This window comes from Hyla sarda, chromosome 12 (genome assembly GCF_029499605.1).
Source record: "Hyla sarda isolate aHylSar1 chromosome 12, aHylSar1.hap1, whole genome shotgun sequence".
In the NCBI taxonomy this organism is placed as follows: Eukaryota; Metazoa; Chordata; class Amphibia; order Anura; family Hylidae; genus Hyla; species Hyla sarda.
The window spans coordinates 40,665,355-40,689,184 of NC_079200.1; the positions used below are offsets into that span (position 1 = coordinate 40,665,355).

A 23,830-nucleotide genomic window follows, 5' to 3' on the forward strand; every position below is an offset into this window, starting at 1 on the left:
AAGGATAAAAAAAAAATGCCAAACTGAAAAACGCCAAGTTGATATGGCTTTTTGCAGTTCCCTACTGACTTACAGCTAACATCTGGCCGCAGCGTTTTTTCACTGAAAAAATCCTGTGCGGCAGAATGGGCGTTTTTTGGGCCGTTTTTGTGTGAAAAACCTCCTGCCTATGGCTATTTTCACACAATAGAATTTCCATACGGAATTCCGTAGAACAATTCTGCACGGACATTCGGCAGCAGCAGAGTCCCATTGATTTCAATGGGATTCTGCTGCACTGTTCACATGGCAAAATTTCCCCGCCAGATGTTTCTGTGGTGGCATTTGAGATTCTGGCATTCTGGCACTACAAGTGTAGTCTGACTGCTGTCGGTGAAATGTCCACACAGAAATATTCTGTGTGGACATAGCCTAAGACTCCATACACAGCTGGATCTCTTCAACAAGAAACCCAGAAACCCACTCCCTCCTGAGGCCATGTTCACACACTGTAATTTGTGTGGAATTCCCCACACTTCACTAATCTGGCGGCTGCTAGAACTGTTCGGAAATGCTCCGTCTCATAGACGCCAATGCATTTCATTGCAGATTCCACATAAAGAAGCGGAATTTTCACCACAGAAACATCTGGAGCGGAAATTCTGCTATGTGAACAGTGCAGCAAAATCCCATTGAAATCAATAGGACTCTGCTGCAGCGGAATGTCCGTGTAGAATTCTCCTGCATAATTCCGCACAGAAATTCCGTCATGTGAATATAGGGGGAGATTTATCAAAACCTCTGCAGAGGAAAAGTTGCCCAGTTGCCCATAGCAACCAATCAGATCGCTACTTTCATTTTTGACAAGGCCTCTGCAAAATGAAAGAAGTGATCTGATTGGTTGCTATGGGCAACTGGGCAGCTTTTGGTTTGCACAGGTTTTGATAAATCTCCCCCATAGTACTGAAAGGGTTGTCTAGTATAAGAAAAATGCTGCTTCTTTTTGTGCAAAAACGGCACCACTCCTATCCACATGTTGTGCGTAGTACTTGTCACGGTTCGGCAGGCTGGATGTGGATCCTCTGTGCCAGAGAGGGATAGGCGTGGACCGTGCTAGTGGACCGGTTCTAAGCTGCTACTGGTTTTCACCAGAGCCCGCCGCAAAGCGGGATGGTCTTGCAGCGGCGGTAGCAACCAGGTCGTATCCACTAGCAACGGCTCAACCTCTCTGACTGCTGAAGATAGGCGCGGTACAAGGGAGTAGACAAGAGCAAGGTCGGACGTAGCAGAAGGTCGGGGCAGGCAGCAAGAATCGTAGTCAATAAGGCAATAGCAGGAGGTCAAGTACACAGTAAGGACAAACACAGTAACGCTTTCTCTAGGCACTAAGGCAACAAGATCCGGCAGGGGAGTGCAGGGGCAGTGATCAGATATAGCCAGGGAGCAGGTGGAAGCCAATTAAGCTAATTGGGCCAGGCACCAATCATTGGTGCACTGGCCCTTTAAGTCTCAGAGAGCTGGCGCGCGCGCGCCCTAGAGAGCGGAGCCGCGCGCGCCAGCACATGACAGCAGGGGACCGGGACGGGTAATTGACTTGGGATGCGATTCGCGAGCGGGCGCGTCCCGCTATGCGAATCGCATCCCCGCCAGCAATGTCAGTGCAGCGCTCCCGGTCAGCGGGTCTGACCGGGGCGCTGCAGGGAGAGAAACGCCGCGAGCGCTTCGGGGAGGAGCAGGGACCCGGAGCGCTCAGCGTAACAGTACCCCCCCCCCCTTAGGTCTCCCCCTCTTTTTGTCGGGAAGTCGCTCCACCTGGGACGAGGACATTGGGAGCGATTGTAGAGTCTCCTTCTGGGGGACAGTGAAGTCCTGGGTAGACCGGTCAGAAGGAGTGGGAAAGGGGAGGGAGGGCAGAGGGTGAGGCTTGGCACAGTCCTGATAGGCCTTGGGGAGACCAGGCACCGGAGGGGACACTGAGGCCCGACAGACGGGGCTGGGAGCAGGCGTGAGGCATTTCTTGCGGCAAGCAGGACCCCAATTCTCGATCTCCCCGGTGGTCCAGTCAAGGGTGGGAGAATGGTGCTGGAGCCATGGCAGACCGAGAAGGACTTCAGATGTGCAGCCGGGCAGAACCAAGAATTCAATCTTTTCGAGATGTGGTCCAATGCTCATAAGCAGAGGCACTGTGCGAAAACGCACAGTGCAGTTCAACTTGACTCCGTTGACTGAAGCAATGTAGAGCGGCTTGATGAGACGGATCACCGGGATGCAGTACCTGTCAAGCAAAGAGGCCAGAATAAAATTTCCAGAGGAACCAGAGTCCAAGACGGCCACGGCAGAGAAGGAGGAGTCGGCAGAAGGAGAAATCCGTACGGGCACAGTGAGACATGGAGAAGCAGACTCCGTACCCAGAGACGCCAGACCCACATGAGCAGGTTGCGTGCGTGCGTTTTCCAGACGAGGAGGACGAATCGGGCAATCCACCAAGAAATGTTCGGTACTAGCGCAGTACAGACATAGATTCTTATCCCTACGGCGAGACCTCTCTTCAATAGTCAGGCGAGACCGATCTACTTGCATAGGCTCCTCGGCGGGAGGCACAGGGGTAGACTGCAAGGGATACCGTGAGAGAGGTGCCCAGGGATTAAGGTCTTTTTCCTGGCGGAGTTCCTGGTGTCTTTCCGAAAAACGCATGTCAATGCGGGTGGCCAAATGGATAAGTTCATGCAGACTGGCAGGAATCTCTCGTGCGGCCAGCACATCTTTGATGTTACTGGATAGGCCTTTTTTAAAGGTCGCGCAGAGAGCCTCGTTGTTCCAAGATAATTCGGAAGCGAGAGTACGAAATCGGATGGCGTACTCGCCTACTGAAGAATTACCCTGGACCAGGTTCAGCAGGGCAGTCTCGGCAGAAGAAGCTCGGGCTGGTTCCTCGAAGACACTGCGAACCTCAGAGAAGAAGGAGTGTACAGTGGCGGTGACAGGGTCATCGCAGTCCCAGAGCGGTGTGGCCCAAGCCAAAGCCTTTCCAGACAGGAGACTAACCACGAAAGCCACCTTCGACCGTTCAGTAGGAAATTGGTCCGACAACATCTCCAAATGTAGGGAACATTGTGACAGGAAACCTCGGCAGAGTCTAGAGTCCCCATCAAATTTGTCCGGCAGGGACAAGCGGAGGCTAGGAGCGGCCACTCGCTGCGGAAGAGGTGCAGGAGCCGGCGGAGGAGATGGTTGTTGCTGCTGTAGCTGTGACTGAAATTGCTGTAGCTGTGACTGAAGCTGCTGTAGCTGCGACTGAAGTTGCTGTGTCATGGTGGTCAAGTACGACAGCTGGTGCTCTTGTTGGGCGATCTGTCGAGCTTGCTGGGCGACCAGCGTAGTGAGGTCAGAGGCAACTGGCAGGGGAACCTCAGCGGGATCCATGGCCGGATCTACTGTCACGGTTCGGCAGGCTGGATGTGGATCCTCTGTGCCAGAGAGGGATAGGCGTGGACCGTGCTAGTGGACCGGTTCTAAGCTGCTACTGGTTTTCACCAGAGCCCGCCGCAAAGCGGGATGGTCTTGCAGCGGCGGTAGCAACCAGGTCGTATCCACTAGCAATGGCTCAACCTCTCTGACTGCTGAAGATAGGCGCGGTACAAGGGAGTAGACAAGAGCAAGGTCGGACGTAGCAGAAGGTCGGGGCAGGCAGCAAGAATCGTAGTCAATAAGGCAATAGCAGGAGGTCAAGTACACAGTAAGGACAAACACAGTAACGCTTTCTCTAGGCACTAAGGCAACAAGATCTGGCAGGGGAGTGCAGGGGCAGTGATCAGATATAGCCAGGGAGCAGGTGGAAGCCAATTAAGCTAATTGGGCCAGGCACCAATCATTGGTGCACTGGCCCTTTAAGTCTCAGAGAGCTGGCGTGCGCGCGCGCGCCCTAGAGAGCGGAGCCGCGCGCGCCAGCACATGACAGCAGGGGACCGGGACGGGTAAGTGACTTGGGATGCGATTCGCGAGCGGGCGCGTCCCGCTATGCGAATCGCATCCCCGCCAGCAATGTCAGTGCAGCGCTCCCGGTCAGCGGGTCTGACCGGGGCGCTGCAGGGAGAGAAACGCCGTGAGCGCTTCGGGGAGGAGCAGGGACCCGGAGCGCTCAGCGTAACAGTACTGCAGCTCAGTCCCATTCACTTCAATGGAACTGAGCTGCAATACCAGACACGTCTTGTTTTTGCGGAAAAAAAAAAAAAAAAGAAGCAGCATTTTTTTTTATTACTGGACAACCCTTTGAACTAGTAGTACGTGGCATTTTTTATTACCCAACAACTTTTAAAGTGCGAGGCCGAGGGCTGAAAATCACCTGTTTTCCTCCATTTTTTTTAGCTGGTCATACACATTAGGTTAATGCTAATAATAATATAATGTTTTTATAGGGTTAAAAGATGAAGTCAGCAGGGGTCACATGGTACTTCCATATAGCTGTTACTTAGAAGAAATTTACAGCGCTCTTTTTCTAAGGATGACTAAATCATTCAGCTAATAGCTGTTCCTCTCGATCCCCCCTTATAAACAGGCATGTTCAGGAAATCATTTGCTGCCAGACTCCTCTGTCCATCCAGACTAGGAATACTGAAATCCGGCACAATCTTTCTTTCATCTGACGTCAAACAAGAGTAGGGACACTCCCACTTGGCCATGTTAATGCAACAACTTGCCTACATGTCACACATATACGTAGACTGTCAAAATATACATGCACAGGTCCCACCGACAGCTGGTGATCCCATTCTGGTCATCTTCTGAACTTACATGTTTTCAACTCTAACCCCAAAGTGTGGTTTGTGTCATTTTAGAGTCTGAGCTTAAACACGTACACATGCAGGAAATGACCTGAAGCAGTCATTAACTACTGCGTTCAGGCAATTTAATCCGTACACATGCTGGAAATGACCCTGTATGAGCGTGCATACGTTGTAAAATCCATTTGTCAGGATGCTGATATATACATTCAGTCTGTCACAGCCTTAGCTGGTTGGCCAGTCCTGACAAAATTCATCTAATTTCACTTTTAGCCTGATGTTTGGCACTTTTAGTGGTCCTGTTTAGTCGCCGTATTTTCATCCACTTGTTTTACAGTATTTTGGACCTTTACACATTCAAAATGTAAAATGTCCTGTCTCGGTGAAAGGTTCTCTTAAAATTTGATCTCTGTTATGGTGAAAAGAGTCCCAACAATGCCCAAAGAGCTGGGTGCCGGGCGCACAACTACTCATATAGTTGCCTTGATAAGTCGGGGTGCTGTCTACTGTCTACATACCCGATGTAAGATCACAGTTACAGATACTTTTTAAGTCTTTCACATTAAGTGTAACCAGTGCAGGACCTTGTTTCCCTTACCTAAGAATATTATTACTGTCTGATCTTTTTCTGTTTTGCAGCCGGCTCATCTTGCCAGTGTCAGTTTCCTGGTGCCAGCATTCAAGGAAGAATTTATTCTGGACCTGGAGCTCAACCAGTAAGTGTAAATGAATTATCTGACCTGTTACCTCCATCCATCCAAATCTGGGTCAGGCTGTGGCCACACACAGTATTCTGGATGATTCTTGCTGTTTGAGTTTTTTTTGCCCAGAGTATGTAAGGGAATTGAGAATACAATATATACATATAGGGATCACTATCTCAGGATTTATGCTGTAAAGTGCAGCCTGCGTATATAGGCTTCTTTACAGAATGCGTGAATGAACATGGAAGGCAGAAAGTAGGACATGTTCTATTTTCTCCTCCCATACTTTCTGTATTGAAGTGTGTGAGACTGGGCTGTAAAGTCTCGAAAAATTATCAAATATTCATTTATTCCCAATTTACCAAGCAGGCAAAATTCAGAACACAGTATGGATGATCAGAACATCTATCTAGTATCTATCTCTATGTCTGTCTATACATCAGTCTGCGTATTTACCTATATTGTATTTATCTTTTCTACAGTGCCTTGAAAAAGTATTTAACTCCATTGTGACACTAACAAAAATGAAGAGGAATGAAATGTGTATTAACCCCCTGACTTTGTGCAGTCACCTTGTGACAGTCTATTGGGGCATATCTCTATCAGCTTGCCACATTTAGACACTGGGATTTTTGCCCATTCTTCTAAGCAAAACTTGTCCTGTCTCACCTTGTAATTGGCTGAGCAGCTTGTCACTATTGTTCAGCACCAGTGCGTCTCCGATGGTGCGGGCCAGAGCGCTCAGGGGAGATGTGACTGGTGAGTTCAGCGGGGAGAGATGGGACCCATTCAAGAGAACGCTGGGGGGCCCAGCTGTCGGACCTCTGGCAATCAGACACATATAAGTTTTACAAAACCGGAGTACCCCATTCAGGGGAATCTGTCATCAGTATCACCCACACTAACCTGTTTTGCAACTTGATGACAATGATACTTACCAGTCCCCACTCTGTACTTCTGTTCCACCACAAACCTAGTTCTTCTGTACATGCAAATGACCTGCTTGGTGCAAGAGGAGTGTTTTCAAGCCCCTGGTGCTTGGTGACATCCGGCCAGCATCTTCATGGTAACACCCCCCCCCCCCCCCCCCATGTGCTGAACCTCCTCTGCGGCAGAATGGAGCTCAACTTTGCAAAGGTTCGGCACAGAGGAGAAGCAATACCATGAAGATGCTGGCCGGACGTCACCAAGTACCAGGGGCTTGAAAACACTTCTCTTGCATTAAGCAGGTCATTTGCATGTACAGAAGAACTAGAACCGTAGAGGCTTAGGAACATCCCCCATGCACAAAGAAGGCCATTTGCATGTACCGATGGATCCGGATTGCAGCGGAACAGAGGCATGGAGCGGGGATTGGTAAGGTGAGGTTCACACTACAGAATTTCCGACCCGAATTTCGCTCAGGTCGGAAATTCTGCTGCATGAAGGTTAACATGCAGGTGAATGGGTTTTCAGCCAGAACATTTAACCTGATCAATGTTCTGGCGGAATCAGCTTCGCAGACATTGCCGTCTATGGGGAATGGTCGCACTCTGAATCTCCGGCATGATTTTTTGCACCCTGAAATTCGAACCTGGCCCAAGTATCATTGCCATCAGTGTCATTCACACTGCAAGCCTGCACAACAGGTTAGTGTGGGTAATACTAATGACAGACTCCCTATTTTGTGAGGGCCGTTATTAAAAATCTAAATTTAAATCCAGTTAATTCCAGGTTGTATTGAAACAAAACTGGAAAAAAAAACAAGGGGGTAAATACTTTTGAAAGGGATTGCATTTACGGTATCTAAATAATATGATATGCAATAGTTAAAGAAAATTTTAACAACCATATCATTTATGGACACTGTCAGATCCAAAAACTTTTTATATGTTGTTACTGATGAAAATTAAAGATCTTTTGTAATATGTTTGCTTACATTTTTTTGAATATGTAGTAAAGAAAATGGTCCCTAAAAATCCCACCACTAGGAGTCCCCATACCTACTGGTACACCAAAAAGTCCTGCAGCAGCATCAGGCTTTTCCATGAGTCATGGACAGGAGATGACACATGGACAAGGCTGCATGAGCAGATGGACCAATCACCTCCCACCACCACAAGGGAGGGACACGCCCCTTTCCCCTGAGAGGATTTCTAACCATGTGAGCTAATGAAAAGAGGGACTTTTATAATAAACTAGCTGCCCGGTTTTTCCTACCTTATCCTTGTGGGGGGGAGGAAAAGCAACAAAGGGGTTGCATTGTTCTTATATCCCGTCCTTAAATTCTGACCCCATATCCCCTCCTCATATCCCAACCTTAAATCCCCTCCTCATATTCCGACCTCATATCCTGTCCTCATATCTCGACCCATATCCCATCCTTATATCCTGACCTCATATCCCGTCCCCATATCTAATCCCCATATCCTGTCCTCATATCCTGTCCCCATATCCTGTCCCCATATCCTGACCTCATATCTAATCGTCATATCCCGTCCTCAGGTGGGGCTGCATTGTGGTAAAGATATTGTAACATGAAAATAAAAGGGGTGTGGCTTAAAGGGTGGGGTGTCTTTGCAAGATGGGGCATGGAATGCAGGAGGGGTGTAGCTTGCCAGCCGGACTGACATTCACCAGGAGATGCAGTGCGATGATCTGGCAAAAATGATCTGGCAAAAATGATCTGGCAAAAATGTGTGCCATGGAAATAATATAGGTAAACAATATGGCCTAGATTTACTAACCAGAAAGCCAACACCTTTTGTAGAGTTGTTTGCATTTCTAGTGTGCTTTTTTTAGTTTTTCAGACAGATTTAGCTAGTGTTTCTGTCAGCTTTTTCCTGTTCTTGCACTAAAACCAAGAAAACAGATCAGAAACCCTTAAAGAGGGCATGTCCTTTGGTTATTCACATGTCCTGAGATATTTACTAAGGGTTTTTTTTTACAGCGTTGTTGCAAACTGGCACAATTTGGCACATATAAGCACAGCTAATGTGCACATCTGACCAGGGAAAACCAACCAAAAATGCTAACCAAGAAACAGACATAGTAAATCTGACAGAATATAAAAGAAAAAGCCTAATGCGTAGGGATTTTGAGAATCCGACAATCTTAATAAATCCAGGCGATGGTGCTCCTCAATTTTAACTCTTGACTGAAAGGTTTGAGTTGATAATTGATAAGGTTTATGATACCATTGAAGTGGTTGACTGTACTCTATGTTTCCTCCTTTTCTTCTAGTAACCTCTTGTCATCTGGATATGTAGAAATCCACTACAGTGATAACAACAATTCCCGTGTGCTGGTGAGTGTTTTCATATGGACTCTTAAAGTAAAAAATGATAAGTATGTCAGTACCTACTGTAGATACCTAATATTTTATTCCTTAGTTTCTGCTACTTGGCTATGTATACAGTAGCTTGGCTTTATTAGGGCAGAGCTGTGATCTGTGACTACATTGCCTAGGTAGTCTGAGGTAGTCTGAGACGTCTTTCCATTGGTTCAGGCTGCTCTCTCTACTTCCTGTTCCTGCAGCTCTGCCTCCCTTGGTTTTCTGCTGTGTATAAACCCAAGCCGGGCCCCGTGTGACGGCCGTCACGCCCCCTCCCATAGACTTACATTGAGGAGGTGGGGCGTGATGTCACACGGGGGCGGAGTCGTGACGTCACGATCTTCCGTCCCCATGATCGGGAGGAATTAGTCAGAGAACCTCCAGCGCTTCCGGAAGCAGTTACAGGTGGGTGCTGCTTGCTATATTGCGAGGGTCCCCAGCGGCGGGACCCCGGCGATCTGACATCTAATCCCCTATCCTTTGGATAGGGGATAAGATGTCTAGGGGCTGAGTACCCCTTTAAATAATGATGGTTCTTCCAGTGTCATGACAGGGATCAGCTATGTTTTTCTATGTGCTAGTAAAAATGTATACCCCTTTCCATGACCACTGGAACGTTTGTTGCTTCATTTCCATTTAGTTATGGATGACTCATATGATCTTCAGTCTAACACAAGTTTTGCTATCACAATAGGGCCCTATTACATGAGGCATTTATCAGCAAAAAGGCCTATATTGCCCTGTGTAATTGGGCAAAGGATCAGCCAACAAATGCTTGCTCGTTGGCTAAGAGGGACGTTTTGACCCGTCAAAGAACCATCGGTCATTGTCCACTCATCTCCCTGTGTAATAGAGGATGTGTGTTTGGCGGCTGGTGGTAACAAAGAGCCACATGAACAATCCAGCGATCTTTTGTGCAGATCTATGAGATGGACTCTCGTTTACATTGCATGGTCGGGCCATGTTATAAGGCCTTTAGTCATATTCTTAGTCCCCCTATTTGTTTGGGCTTCCTCCACATACTCTGGTTACCTCCTACTCTCCAGGGACCGCTATGAGTGATGATCTTTTTTCATTAATTTCATGATGGGAATATATGTTTAATTGTATCATTGGTTCATATTAAATGTTTTTACCATCACTGCATCTTATCGCTTGAGTGCCATTGTGACTGATGTGGCTATCCACTGTTTGCGCCTCCTTGAATCCCGTTGTGGTTGGAGGAATTGTGCTGTAATTGTATCATTACACACGTATTCCCTTTGTGCAATATCTAGGAAATTAATGCAAATATAATAATTGATATTATATTGTGAGTAATGATAAAACTCTACTGTAAAGTTATTATCATGGCAGTCTGGCACAGCAATAAAATGTCAGCCCTTCTGATTTATTTTAGTAAAGTTGTAATTAATTTCTCCGTTAAGGAAAAAAAAAAAAGACATTATGCCATAGGGACATATAATTCTAGAGAACTTATTTAATTACTTTTAGAGATCATGTAATTGTTATGATCACGAACTGAAAAAGTGGATTCTTTAAACTGCAAGTCATTTTGCACTGACTGGACTGGGCTGCAGAGCCTATGAGATCTCCTTTTTTTCATTCTTAACATCCTGTAAGGAAGTACAGACTGCAAGAAGATCTCCAGGTCACTGTAATCCAATGTAGTCACAGATTGGGCAGCAGTAGCCAAGATGCAGCTGTTGTGTGGATCTGATCCGAGAGTCTTCACCAAAAGAGTGGTCAGAATGCAGCATGACAGAAGACGAGATAAGAGCATAGTCAGGGGAGTCAAGGGTCAGAGCCAGGACTAGACCTACAAGTACCATGCAGACAATCAGAAGGACAAGGCAGTGATGAGGTTAGGACCAACACTAAAGTATAGGAACAAGACCAGGAAAGGAAGAAGTATAATCATGAGGCAGGGCGGGGTGAAAGGGACAAGGTGAGTAACAGTAATTTAGTATTACCAAGCATTCCTTCTATATAAGGTCTATATACCCACTGAATAGGTCCCTCTAATTACATGGTATCCAAATTATGAGCCACTTACTTGTGACCCCCTCCATTAGATTAAGTTTCTACTTGTTTTTTTTCCTGAATTTTTATGTGTGAAAAAATCTTAGAAAAAATGCCAGTGCAATTTCCTGCGCCTGACGTTTTTTCTGACTTTTTTGCATTTGAGTGGAAATTGCATTTTTGGCCCCTTTGGCATTTTTAAAAAAATTTGTTGGGTACCCAAAAAAAAACAAAAAAACGCTCCACATATATGCAATAGTTAGGACGATAGCATCGGGTGTCAGGAGTAACACCCGCTGTAATCTGTTCTTAACTGCAGGTACTACTACTCCCAACATGGAGTACACTCTTCTCAATGCTGGGAGCTGTAGTACCTGCATTAATAGACAGATCGCAGCGAGTGTAACTTCTGACACCTGTTGCGATCTGTCTATTAATGCAGGTACTACAACTCCCAGCATTGAGCAGAGTGTGCTCCATGTTGGGAGTAGTAGTACCTGCAGTTAAGGAAAGATCACTGCGGATGTCACTCCTGACACCCGCTGTGATCCTCCTGTATAATGTATAGATGCGGCCGGCTGCTCTTCTATGGTCCCCTGCACTGACGTATATATACACCTATTCATATTTCCCACAGAGAGTTGTGATTGGCTGGAACCTTCTGGCCAATCACAGCTCTCTGCGGGAAATATGAATAGGTGTATATACAATAGTGCAGGGGACCATAGAAGAGCGGCCGGCCGCATATATAAATTATACAGGTACTACTACTCCCATCATGGAACAGTGTGTTTCATGCTGGGAGTAGTAGTACTACCTAAAAAATTTTAAAAAGAAAAAGAAAAAAGAAGTGAAAAACACACACACTACATTTTTCTTATTGTTGGCTATATTTTTTGTGCCCTGCCCGCACATATAAATTGATCCCTGTTTAAAAATTAATACAAATTTCATTATAAAAAAGATACATTTTAAGTACAATTTTTCCATCACTACTGTATCTTTTTTATAATTATTATTTTTTTTTTTTTAATGGTACCCTATGAAATTTTATAAAATTTTATTAAAAAGGAATCTCCATCACTTTTTTTGATCACTGAAGTCCAAAAAAAGAATAAAAACCGCCTGCGAAAACGCCAAAGTTAAAACCCACATGGCGTTTTTCTTGGCATTTTTTTTTATTCCCATAGACTTCTATGGGAGAAAAATGCCCCGATTTCAGGGGAAAAAAGGCCATAGGATCAACATGGTGCGACTTTGCAAAACCGCCAAGGAGCTGAAAAACACCAAAAGGATAAAAAAAAAAAACTCCAAAACGAAAAAGTGGAAAAATAATTTTGCGTTTTTTCATTGATTTACAGCTAACATCTGGCAGCAGCATTTTTTTTCAATGAAAAAACACCATGGAGGCCATTTTGGAATTTTTTTGGGCAAAATGCCAAAAAAATTTAAAACAAGTGGAAACTTAGCCTCAGGCAAAGATCAAAAAGCCTCATCTACATCCTACAAAGCTTGATTTGTCCACTATCTTTTCATTTTGTTGAAATGGTTCCTTCAGCAATAACTTGATCAATGGGGCCCCTATGTTCTGGACCTCTCTATACCACACAACTGCTTTTATAAAAGTGTTGTGATTGCCCAATTCACAGTCAAAAAGAATCATTTTTACAACACTTTTTAGAAATCACTGCAAAAACACTGCCAGAAGTGGTAAAATGAACATAGTCTGAAAAAAATCAAAACTTCAGAAAACACCTCAGTAGTGATTCTAGGTCAAATAACTTGACAATATTTCTCTAAAAAAACATACCTACTTACTGAGAAAACTTATCATATCTGCACATTGTGTGAACTGACCGAAGTCTAGCCAGGTGGTTATGTTGGTCTTAATAGGGTAACTGCAGTGATAAGATTCCACCTCCTCTCTGCACAGCCAGAGAATTAAAGGGGTGCTCCCGTGGAAAACTTTTTTTTTTTAAATGAACTGGTGCCAAAAAGTTAAACAGATTTGTAAATGTCCAGAGCAGCATATGTTTGCTATGGGGATTTTCTCCTGCTTTGGACAGTTCCTAAAATGGACAGCAGAGGTCAGCAGAGAGCACTGTGGTCATGACATCAAAGGAAATGCATTTCTTTTTTGGATTTCTCTTTAGTATTGTTACGCCGAGCGCTCCGGGTCCCCGCTCCTCCCCGGAGCGCTCGCTTCACTCTCCCCGCGGCAGCGCTCCGGTCACGTCCTCTGACCCGGGGCGCTGCGATTCCGCTGCCAGCCGGGATGCGATTCGCGATGCGGGTAGCGCCCGCTCGCGATGCGCACCCCGGCTCCCCTACCTGACTCGCTCTCCGTCTGTTCTGTCCCGGCGCGCGCGGCCCCGCTCCCTAGGGCGCGCGCGCGCCGGGTCTCTGCGATTTAAAGGCGCAGTGGTTCCAATTAGTGTGTTCACCTGTGCACTTCCCTATATCACCTCACTTCCCCTGCACTCCCTTGCCGGATCTTGTTGCCTTAGTGCCAGTGAAAGCGTTCCTTGTGTGTTCCTTGCCTGTGTTTCCAGACCTTCTGCCGTTGCCCCTGACTACGATCCTTGCTGCCTGCCCCGACCTTCTGCTACGTCCGACCTTGCTTTTGCCTACTCCCTTGTACCGCGCCTATCTTCAGCAGCCAGAGAGGTGAGCCGTTGCTAGTGGATACGACCTGGTCACTACCGCCGCAGCAAGACCATCCCGCTTTGCGGCGGGCTCTGGTGAAAACCAGTAGTGGCTTAGAACCGGTCCACTAGCACGGTCCACGCCAATCCCTCTCTGGCACAGAGGATCCACTACCTGCCAGCCGGCATCGTGACAGTAGATCCGGCCATGGATCCCGCTGAAGTTCCTCTGCCAGTTGTCGCTGACCTCACCACGGTGGTCGCCCAGCAGTCACAACAGATAGCGCAACAAGGCCAACAGCTGTCTCAACTGACCGTTATGCTACAACAGTTACTACCACAGCTTCAGCAGTCATCTCCTCTGCCAGCTCCTGCACCTCCTCCGCAGCGAGTGGCCGCTCCTGGGATACGCTTATCCTTGCCGGATAAATTTGATGGGGACTCTAAGTTTTGCCGTGGCTTTCTTTCCCAATGTTCCCTGCATCTGGAGATGATGTCGGACCTGTTTCCCACTGAAAGGTCTAAGGTGGCTTTCGTAGTCAGCCTTCTGTCCGGAAAAGCCCTGTCATGGGCCACACCGCTCTGGGACCGCAATGACCCCGTCACTGCCTCTGTACACTCCTTCTTCTCGGAAATCCGAAGTGTCTTTGAGGAACCTGCCCGAGCCTCTTCTGCTGAGACTGCCCTGTTGAACCTGGTCCAGGGTAATTCTTCCGTTGGCGAGTATGCCGTACAATTCCGTACTCTTGCTTCAGAATTGTCCTGGAATAATGAGGCCCTCTGCGCGACCTTCAAAAAAGGCCTATCCAGCAACATTAAAGATGTTCTGGCCGCACGAGAAATTCCTGCTAATCTACATGAACTTATTCACCTAGCCACTCGCATTGACATGCGTTTTTCCGAAAGGCGTCAGGAACTCCGCCAAGATATGGACTCTGTTCGCACGAGGCGTTTCTTCTCCTCGGCTCCTCTCTCCTCTGGTCCCCTGCAATCTGTTCCTGTGCCTCCCGCCGTGGAGGCTATGCAGGTCAACCGGTCTCGCCTGACACCTCAAGAGAGGACACGACGCCGTATGGAGAACCTCTGCCTGTACTGTGCTAGTACCGAACACTTCCTGAGAGATTGTCCTATCCGTCCTCCCCGCCTGGAAAGACGTACGCTGACTCCGCACAAGGGTGAGACAGTCCTTGATGTCTACTCTGCTTCTCCACGTCTTACTGTGCCTGTGCGGATGTCTGCCTCTGCCTTCTCCTTCTCTACAGTGGCCTTCTTGGACTCCGGATCTGCAGGAAATTTTATTTTGGCCTCTCTCGTCAACAGGTTCAACATCCCGGTGACCAGTCTCGCCAGACCCCTCTACATCAATTGTGTAAATAATGAAAGATTGGACTGTACCATACGTTTCCGCACGGAGCCCCTTCTTATGAGCATCGGATCTCATCATGAGAGGATTGAACTTTTGGTCCTCCCCAATTGCACCTCGGAAATTCTCCTTGGACTTCCCTGGCTTCAACTTCATTCCCCTACCCTGGATTGGTCCACTGGGGAGATCAAGAGTTGGGGGTCCTCTTGTTCCAAGAACTGTCTAAAACCGGTTCCCAGTAACCCTTGCCGTAACTCTGTGGTTCCTCCAGTAACCGGTCTCCCTAAGGCCTATATGGACTTCGCGGATGTTTTCTGCAAAAAACAAGCTGAGACTCTACCTCCTCACAGGCCTTATGATTGCCCTATCGACCTCCTCCCGGGCACTACTCCACCCCGGGGCAGAATTTATCCTCTCTCTGCCCCAGAGACTCTTGCCATGTCCGAATACGTCCAGGAGAATCTAAAAAAGGGCTTTATCCGTAAATCCTCCTCTCCTGCCGGAGCCGGATTTTTCTTTGTGTCCAAAAAAGATGGCTCCCTACGTCCTTGCATTGACTACCGCGGTCTTAATAAAATCACGGTTAAGAACCGCTACCCCTTACCCCTCATCTCTGAACTCTTTGATCGCCTCCAAGGTGCCCACATCTTCACTAAATTGGACTTAAGAGGCGCCTATAACCTCATCCGCATCAGAGAGGGGGACGAGTGGAAAACGGCATTTAACACCAGAGATGGACACTTTGAGTATCTGGTCATGCCCTTTGGACTGTGCAACGCCCCTGCCGTCTTCCAAGACTTTGTCAATTAAATTTTTCGTGATCTGTTATACTCCTGTGTTGTTGTATATCTGGACGATATCCTAATTTTTTCTGCCAATCTAGAAGAACACCGCCAGCATGTCCGTTTGGTTCTTCAGAGACTTCGTGACAACCAACTCTATGCCAAAATTGAGAAATGTCTGTTTGAATGCCAATCTCTTCCTTTTCTAGGATATTTGGTCTCTGGCCAGGGACTACAGATGGATCCAGACAAACTCTCTGCCGTCTTAGATTGGCCACGCCCCTCCGGACTCCGTGCTATCCAACGCTTTTTGGGGTTCGCCAATTATTACAGGCAATTTATTCCACATTTTTCTACCATTGTGGCTCCTATCGTGGCTTTAACCAAAAAAAATGCTGATCCCAAGTCCTGGCCTCCTCAAGCAGAAGACGCCTTTAAACGACTCAAGTCTGCCTTTTCTTCGGCTCCCGTCCTCTCCAGACCTGACCCTTCCAAACCCTTCCTATTGGAGGTTGATGCCTCCTCAGTGGGAGCTGGAGCTGTTCTTCTACAAAAAAATTCTTCCGGGCATGCTGTCACTTGTGGTTTTTTCTCTAGGACCTTCTCTCCAGCGGAGAGGAACTACTCCATCGGGGATCGAGAGCTTCTAGCCATTAAATTAGCACTTGAGGAATGGAGGCATCTGCTGGAGGGATCAAGTTCTCCTGTTATTATCTACACCGACCACAAGAACCTCTCCTACCTCCAGTCTGCCCAACGGCTGAATCCTCGCCAGGCCCGGTGGTCTCTGTTCTTTGCCCGATTTAATTTTGAGATTCACTTTCGTCCTGCCGATAAGAACATTAGGGCCGATGCTCTCTCTCGTTCCTCGGATGCCTCAGAAGTTGAACTCTCTCCGCAACACATCATTCCACCTGACTGCCTGATCTCCACTTCTCCTGCCTCCATCAGGCAGACTCCTCCAGGAAAGACCTTTGTTTCTCCTCGCCAACGCCTCGGAATCCTCAAATGGGGTCACTCCTCCCATCTCGCAGGTCATGCGGGTATCAAGAAATCTGTGCAACTCATCTCCCGCTTCTATTGGTGGCCGACTCTGGAGACGGATGTTGTGGACTTTGTGCGAGCCTGCACTATCTGTGCCCGGGATAAGACTCCTCGCCAGAAGCCCGCTGGTTTTCTTCATCCTCTGCCTGTCCCCGAACAGCCTTGGTCTCTGATTGGTATGGATTTTATTACTGATTTACCCCCTTCCCGTGGCAACACTGTTATTTGGGTGGTCGTTGATCGATTCTCCAAAATGGCACATTTCATCCCTCTTCCTGGTCTTCCTTCTGCGCCTCAGTTGGCTAAACAATTTTTTGTACACATTTTTCGTCTTCACGGGTTGCCTACGCAGATTGTCTCGGATAGAGGCGTCCAATTCGTGTCTAAATTCTGGAGGGCTCTCTGTAAACAACTCAAGATTAAATTAAATTTTTCTTCTGCATATCATCCCCAGTCCAATGGACAAGTAGAAAGGATTAACCAGATCTTGGGTGATTATTTGCGACATTTTGTTTCCTCCCGCCAGGATGACTGGGCAGATCTCCTCCCATGGGCCGAATTCTCGTATAACTTCAGGGTCTCTGAGTCTTCCTCCAAATCCCCATTTTTCGTGGTGTACGGCCGTCACCCTCTTCCCCCCCTCCCTACTCCCTTGCCCTCTGGTCTGCCCGCTGTGGATGAAATTTCTCGTGACCTTTCCATCATATGGAGAGAGACCCAAAATTCTCTCTTACAGGCTTCATCACGCATGAAGAAGTTCGCGGATAAGAAAAGAAGAGCTCCCCCCGTTTTTTCCCCTGGAGACAAGGTATGGCTCTCCGCTAAATATGTCCGCTTCCGTGTCCCTAGCTACAAGTTGGGACCACGCTATCTTGGTCCTTTCAAAATTTTGTGTCAAATTAATCCTGTCTCTTATAAACTTCTTCTTCCTCCCTCTCTTCGTATCCCTAATGCCTTTCACGTCTCTCTTCTCAAACCACTCATCCTCAACCGTTTTTCTCCCAAATCTGTTCCTCCCACTCCTGTTTCCGGCTCCTCGGACATCTTCTCGGTCAAAGAAATTTTAGCTGCCAAAAAGGTCAGAGGGAAAAATTTTTTTTTAGTGGACTGGGAGGGTTGTGGTCCTGAAGAGAGATCCTGGGAACCTGAGGACAACATCCTAGACAAAAGTCTGCTCCTCAGGTTCTCAGGCTCTAAGAAGAGGGGGAGACCCAAGGGGGGGGGTACTGTTACGCCGAGCGCTCCGGGTCCCCGCTCCTCCCCGGAGCGCTCGCTTCACTCTCCCCGCGGCAGCGCTCCGGTCACGTCCTCTGACCCGGGGCGCTGCGATTCCGCTGCCAGCCGGGATGCGATTCGCGATGCGGGTAGCGCCCGCTCGCGATGCGCACCCCGGCTCCCCTACCTGACTTGCTCTCCGTCTGTTCTGTCCCGGCGCGCGCGGCCCCGCTCCCTAGGGCGCGCGCGCGCCGGGTCTCTGCGATTTAAAGGGCCACTGCGCCGCTGATTGGCGCAGTGGTTCCAATTAGTGTGTTCACCTGTGCACTTCCCTATATCACCTCACTTCCCCTGCACTCCCTTGCCGGATCTTGTTGCCTTAGTGCCAGTGAAAGCGTTCCTTGTGTGTTCCTTGCCTGTGTTTCCAGACCTTCTGCCGTTGCCCCTGACTACGATCCTTGCTGCCTGCCCCGACCTTCTGCTACGTCCGACCTTGCTTTTGCCTACTCCCTTGTACCGCGCCTATCTTCAGCAGCCAGAGAGGTGAGCCGTTGCTAGTGGATACGACCTGGTCACTACCGCCGCAGCAAGACCATCCCGCTTTGCGGCGGGCTCTGGTGAAAACCAGTAGTGGCTTAGAACCGGTCCACTAGCACGGTCCACGCCAATCCCTCTCTGGCACAGAGGATCCACTACCTGCCAGCCGGCATCGTGACAAGTATACAGCCCCTAAAAAGTACTTGAAGGATTAAGATTTTTTTTATAGAAGTGATTTACAAATTTGTTTAACTTTCTGGCACCAGTTGATTTAAAAAAAAAAAAAAAAAGTTTTCCATGGGAGTACCCCTTTAATGGGATATGTAGACAGCATTATAAAATTATTTTAGTGATGAAATACAAATTAGTATGGCTAAAAAAAAAAAACCTGCCTTCCACATCAACTAAAACAGGTAAGCACAATGCATACATAAGCAGTGGCGTTGCTAGGGATGGTGTCACCCGGTGCGGTAGAAAATGGTGTCACCCCCATACCTACCCCCTCCCCCCAGTAAGTTTTCAGCCTGTTGTGACAGACACCACTGTTGTAGCGCATTGTGAGAAATTCCAGTATAATAATCAGATATACCAGTTGCCACAGAATGGGAAAGTGTTAAAGAAGTTTTCACCATTTAAATATACAGCTCCCAGAATTACTTAAAGGGGTACTCCACTGGAAAACATTTTCTTTTATATCAACTGGTGCCAGAAAGTTAAACAGATTTTTAAATTACTTCTATTTAAAATCTTAATACTTACTGTACTTATAAGCTGGTGTATGCTCCACAGGAAGTTGCGTAGTTCTTTCCAATCTGACCACAGTGCTATTTGCTGACACCTCTGTCCATGTCAGGAACTGTCCAGAGCAGGATAGGGTGGCTATGGGGATTTGCTCCTACTATGGACAGTTCTTGACATGGACAGAGGTGTCAGCACAGAGCACTGTGGTCAGACAGAAAATAAATGAAAAAAGAAAATAACTTCCTGTGAATCGCTTATACAGCAGCTAATAAGTACTGGAAGGATTAAGATTTTTAAATAGAAGTAATTTACAAATCTGTTTAACTTTGTAGCACCAGTTGATTAAAAAAAATGTTTTCCAGTAGAGTACCCCTTTATGCAGTGGTGAGGTTATGCTGGGAGTTGTAGTTTCACTGACCATAACTGTAGAACTTACAAGTGACTACAGCTCTGATAGGACACAGAGAGGAGAATACACAATGATATCAGTGACGTCTTCTCTATAGTCTTCCCTTATCTAATTCAGATGGTACATACCGCCTGGTCCAGCTAAAACTTCTGTCTGTAGAATGTGATGCCCAGACGTCTCCTCACTATGTCAGCGCATTCTCATCCTCTATATGAAAACAATTATTATTATAAACCTGCCAGACACTGTATCCTCTAAATATAATACTACTATACACTATACTCTTTGATTATAAACCTTCCATACACCATACCCACTGAATATAATAATACCACACACTGTACATTCTGAATATAATACCAACACATACTGTACACTCTGAATATAAATCTGCCACATACTGTACCCCTGAATATAATACTATCACATACTGTACCCTCTGAATATAATACTACCATATACTGTACCCTCTGAATATAAATCTGCCACATACTGTACCCCTGAATATAATACTATCACATACTGTACCCCTGAATATAATACTATCACATACTGTACCCTCTGAATATAATACCAACACATACTGTACACTCTGAATATATTACTACCACCCACTGCGCCCTCTGAATATAATACTTAGAGATGAGCAAACTACAGTAAATTCAACTCATCACAAACTTCTCGGCTCGGCAGTTGATGGCTTTTCCTGCATAAATTAGTTCAGCTTTCAGGTGCTCCCGTGGGCTGGAAAAGGTGGATATTGTCCTAGGAGAATCTTTCCTATGAATGTATCCACCTTTTCCAGCCCACCGGACCACCTGAAGGCTGAACTAATTTACGCAGGATAAGTCATCAACTGCTGAGCCGACAAGTTCGTGACGAATCAAATTTACTGTAAGTTCGCTCATCTCTAATAATACTACCACAAACTGCGCCCTCTGAATATAATACTACCACAAATTGCGCCCTCTGAATATAATACTACCACCCACTGTGCCCTCTGAATATAACACTACCACAAACTGCGCCCTCTGAATATAACGTTGCCATACAGTGCACCCTCTGAATATAATACCACAACCGCAGTAACACCCCTCAACATCCGTTAGCTGATGCTATTACCACGGGAGGGGGGTATTGGTGGTGTTGCTAGTGGATGATCGGGGTGCTACTACTGGGGGGGGTGTTGCTGAAGGATGATGAGGGTGCTACTGGCCATCCCCCCTGGCAGTATCACCCCCATCATCCATCGGCAGGATCATCCTCCTGGCAGGAGCACCGCCATCATCCACCATCAGGATCTGCTAATGGAGGTGCTGCTGGGGGGGGGGGTAGTTGCTGGCGGATGATGAGGGTGCTACTGCCAGGGGGGGAGCATTAGGTAGGCAGCAGTTCCCCCACATTAGGTAGGTAGCAGTTTCCCCACATTAGGAAGCATCTTTTCCCCACATTAGGCAGCATAGATTCCCCACATTTGATACCAGTTTCCCCACATTAGGTAGGTACCAGTTACCCCACATTAGGTAGCAGTTTCCCCACATTAGGTAGCACAGATTCCCCACATTAGCTAGCATAGACTCCCCACATTAGGTAGCATAGACTCCGCACATAAGGTATCATAGACTCCGCACATTAGGTAGCATATACTCCGCACATTAGGTAGCATAGACTCCGCACATTAGGCAGCATAGACTCCCCACATTAGGTAGCATAGACTCCCCACATTAGGCCGCAGGTTCCCTTGCAGGTTCCCCACAATGCGTCAAAGTCTCCCCACACACACACACACACGCACACACGCACACACACATGCACACACACAAAAACAAACAAACACATACAACACAGAGAGACACACACTCACAGACAGACACACAGAGTAACACACACACAGAGTCACACACAGTCACACACAGAGTCACACAAATACACAGAGTCACACACACACACAGAGTCACACAAATACACAGAGTCACACACACACTCAGAGAATCACACAAACACACACAGTCACACACACACAGAGTCACACACACAAACATAGATAGAGACAGACACACACACTCACCCATCCAGCGCAGCGATCCTTCTCACCGGGCGCAATGCGAGTGACGTAACTGACGTCCTCCTGCGCGGCCATGCGGTGTGACGTCAGGCCGGCGCAGACGTGGGAGCGGAGGCCGGGCACAGTACTGGTGAATGTGAGGGGGGGGGGCGTGATGACGGACGGGCGCACTGAAAGGGGGGGGGGTTGCTAACGGACGGGCACACCGCACACACAGCACAGGGGGGGGGGGGGTGCTGACTGATGGGAGGCCGGTCGGGCACATAGGGGGGTGTCAGTGTAGCTGGGGAGGGGGTGTGGGTGCTGCGGAGCGTCTTGGTGTCACCCCATTAGGTTGGTGTCACCCGGTGCGGGCCGCACCCCCCGCACCCTGGTCGCAACGCCACTGTACATAAGGACCTCTAAATTATTCTCTAATAATTGCCTATGCCTAAGCAAACAAATACATTTTTTGTGCTTCTTCAAAGCCCTTTATTTTCTTCAGGAAATGGTTTGCTTTTTGAATGTACAGAACAATCCCTAAACATAACAAAGGTACATTTGTGTTATTCAATCGTTCTTCTCGCCAGATAAAATGGGTCATGTAGAGGAGTCCGCATCCAGTATAAGCCACTCTGCAGATTCCTTTTCTGCACATTCTCTTTCATCCGAGGCAGGACTAATAAATGAAGGTTCAGTTTACCTCAGGCCATGTTCTGTGGGAGGTGGAGAGACCCAGATATTGTTTTATCATTATTTCTGCTCCACTTAAACAGTTGGACCCATTATATAAGACAAGTACTCACGTAGAGGACACAAAGTCAGCCAATGTGAGTGTATCGGGGGCAAGGATATTTTTTATCTCTACATTAACCAGTGCCTTGTTGTACAGTAGATGTCCAGTCATACAGTGTATACAGAAAATGTCTTTACATAGATACAATTATACAGAATATGGTTATGTAGCAGAGCGTAACTGAAACCTAATAGAAGCAGCTCTGTTATCCATTGGTATGACACTGGATCAATAACGTATCACCAAAATGACGTGAAGCCTCTAGTTTGGCATGCTGGGCAGCAAATATTCAGTAAGAATGGGTTAACTTATGTGCAGTGACACAGCATTGCCCTGGATGGGAATGCATAGGTTGAAATTGGGCACATTGTGGAATCTATGGACCATCCGGCATATTTGCCAACTGTCGTGTATTTGCATGGCTGATCAAAAACATCTCTACTGCAGTGTTCCTCAACCTCCGGCTGTCAGGGTACGATGGAAGTTGTTGTTTTGTAAAAGTGCTCCTGAGGGAGAAATTTTATTTGCGGACAATATTCCAAACAGAAGAGTTTGGGTAGACCCTATATTCACTAGTTTCCAATAGGGTACTTAGGGTTCGTAGACCAACTACAGTACCTGGCTCATTGCAGGTCATCTGCTATTCAAAGGATGAAACACCATAGGCCTGGTTTGGTGTCATTTCCAATTGTGTTCTCATAGAAAATGGAGAGCGACCAGACAAATCCCAAGAGCCAGCTATGGGACATGTTATTAACTGCCTAGTAATTAGCTCCTGGAGTGGTCTAATTGGGTTCTTAAAGGGGTACTCCTCCCCTAGACATCTTATCCCCTATCGAAAGCATAGGGGATAAGATGTCAGATCGCGGCGGTCCCGACGCTGGGGACCCTCGGGATCTCGGCTGCAGGACCCACCTGTTGCGGCTTCTGGCAGCGCTGGAGGCTCTCATCCTAACACCTCTCAACCATAGTGACGTGAGATTGGGAAGTCACAACTCCACCCCCGTGTGATGTCACGCCCCGCCCCGTCAATGCAAGTCTATGGGAGGGGGTGTGGCGGCTGTCACGCCCCCTCCCATAGACTTGCATTGAGGGGCGGGGCGTGACATCACACGGGGGTGGAGTTGTGACGTCACGATCTCACGTCACCGTGGATAGGGGATAAGATGTCTAGGGGCGGAGTACCCCTTTAAAGGCAATGTATCGCATACATTTTTACATGGACATAGGCAAAACCATACTGAAGCTGTCCCATTTACATGAATTGTAAACACTAATGGCCATTCTCTGTGACCTTTTCAGAGGTCATTCTACAGGGAGGTGGATGCTGACAGCTGTTATACCTCTGTTATCTTTACACTGGTGTCACCGATCACTGTAGTCCTGTCTGTGATGATACAGAGGTCACTGCTGGGAAGTGATCTGTACAGAGCAGGAAGTTTGAGCCTAGATTTA

General features: G+C 47.3%; 1 protein-coding gene across 1 annotated transcript in view; it reads left to right on the top strand.

Annotated features, from left to right (window-relative positions):
- ADAM11 (ADAM metallopeptidase domain 11) overlaps positions 1–23,830 on the top strand; it is a 106,484-nt gene that overhangs the window by 23,102 nt on the left and 59,552 nt on the right. Inside the window, exons 3-4 of the mRNA XM_056549410.1 lie at positions 5,400–5,476; positions 8,687–8,750. Coding sequence (XP_056405385.1) covers positions 5,400–5,476; positions 8,687–8,750 — 141 coding nt within the window. The remainder of the gene's footprint in view (positions 1–5,399; positions 5,477–8,686; positions 8,751–23,830) is intronic.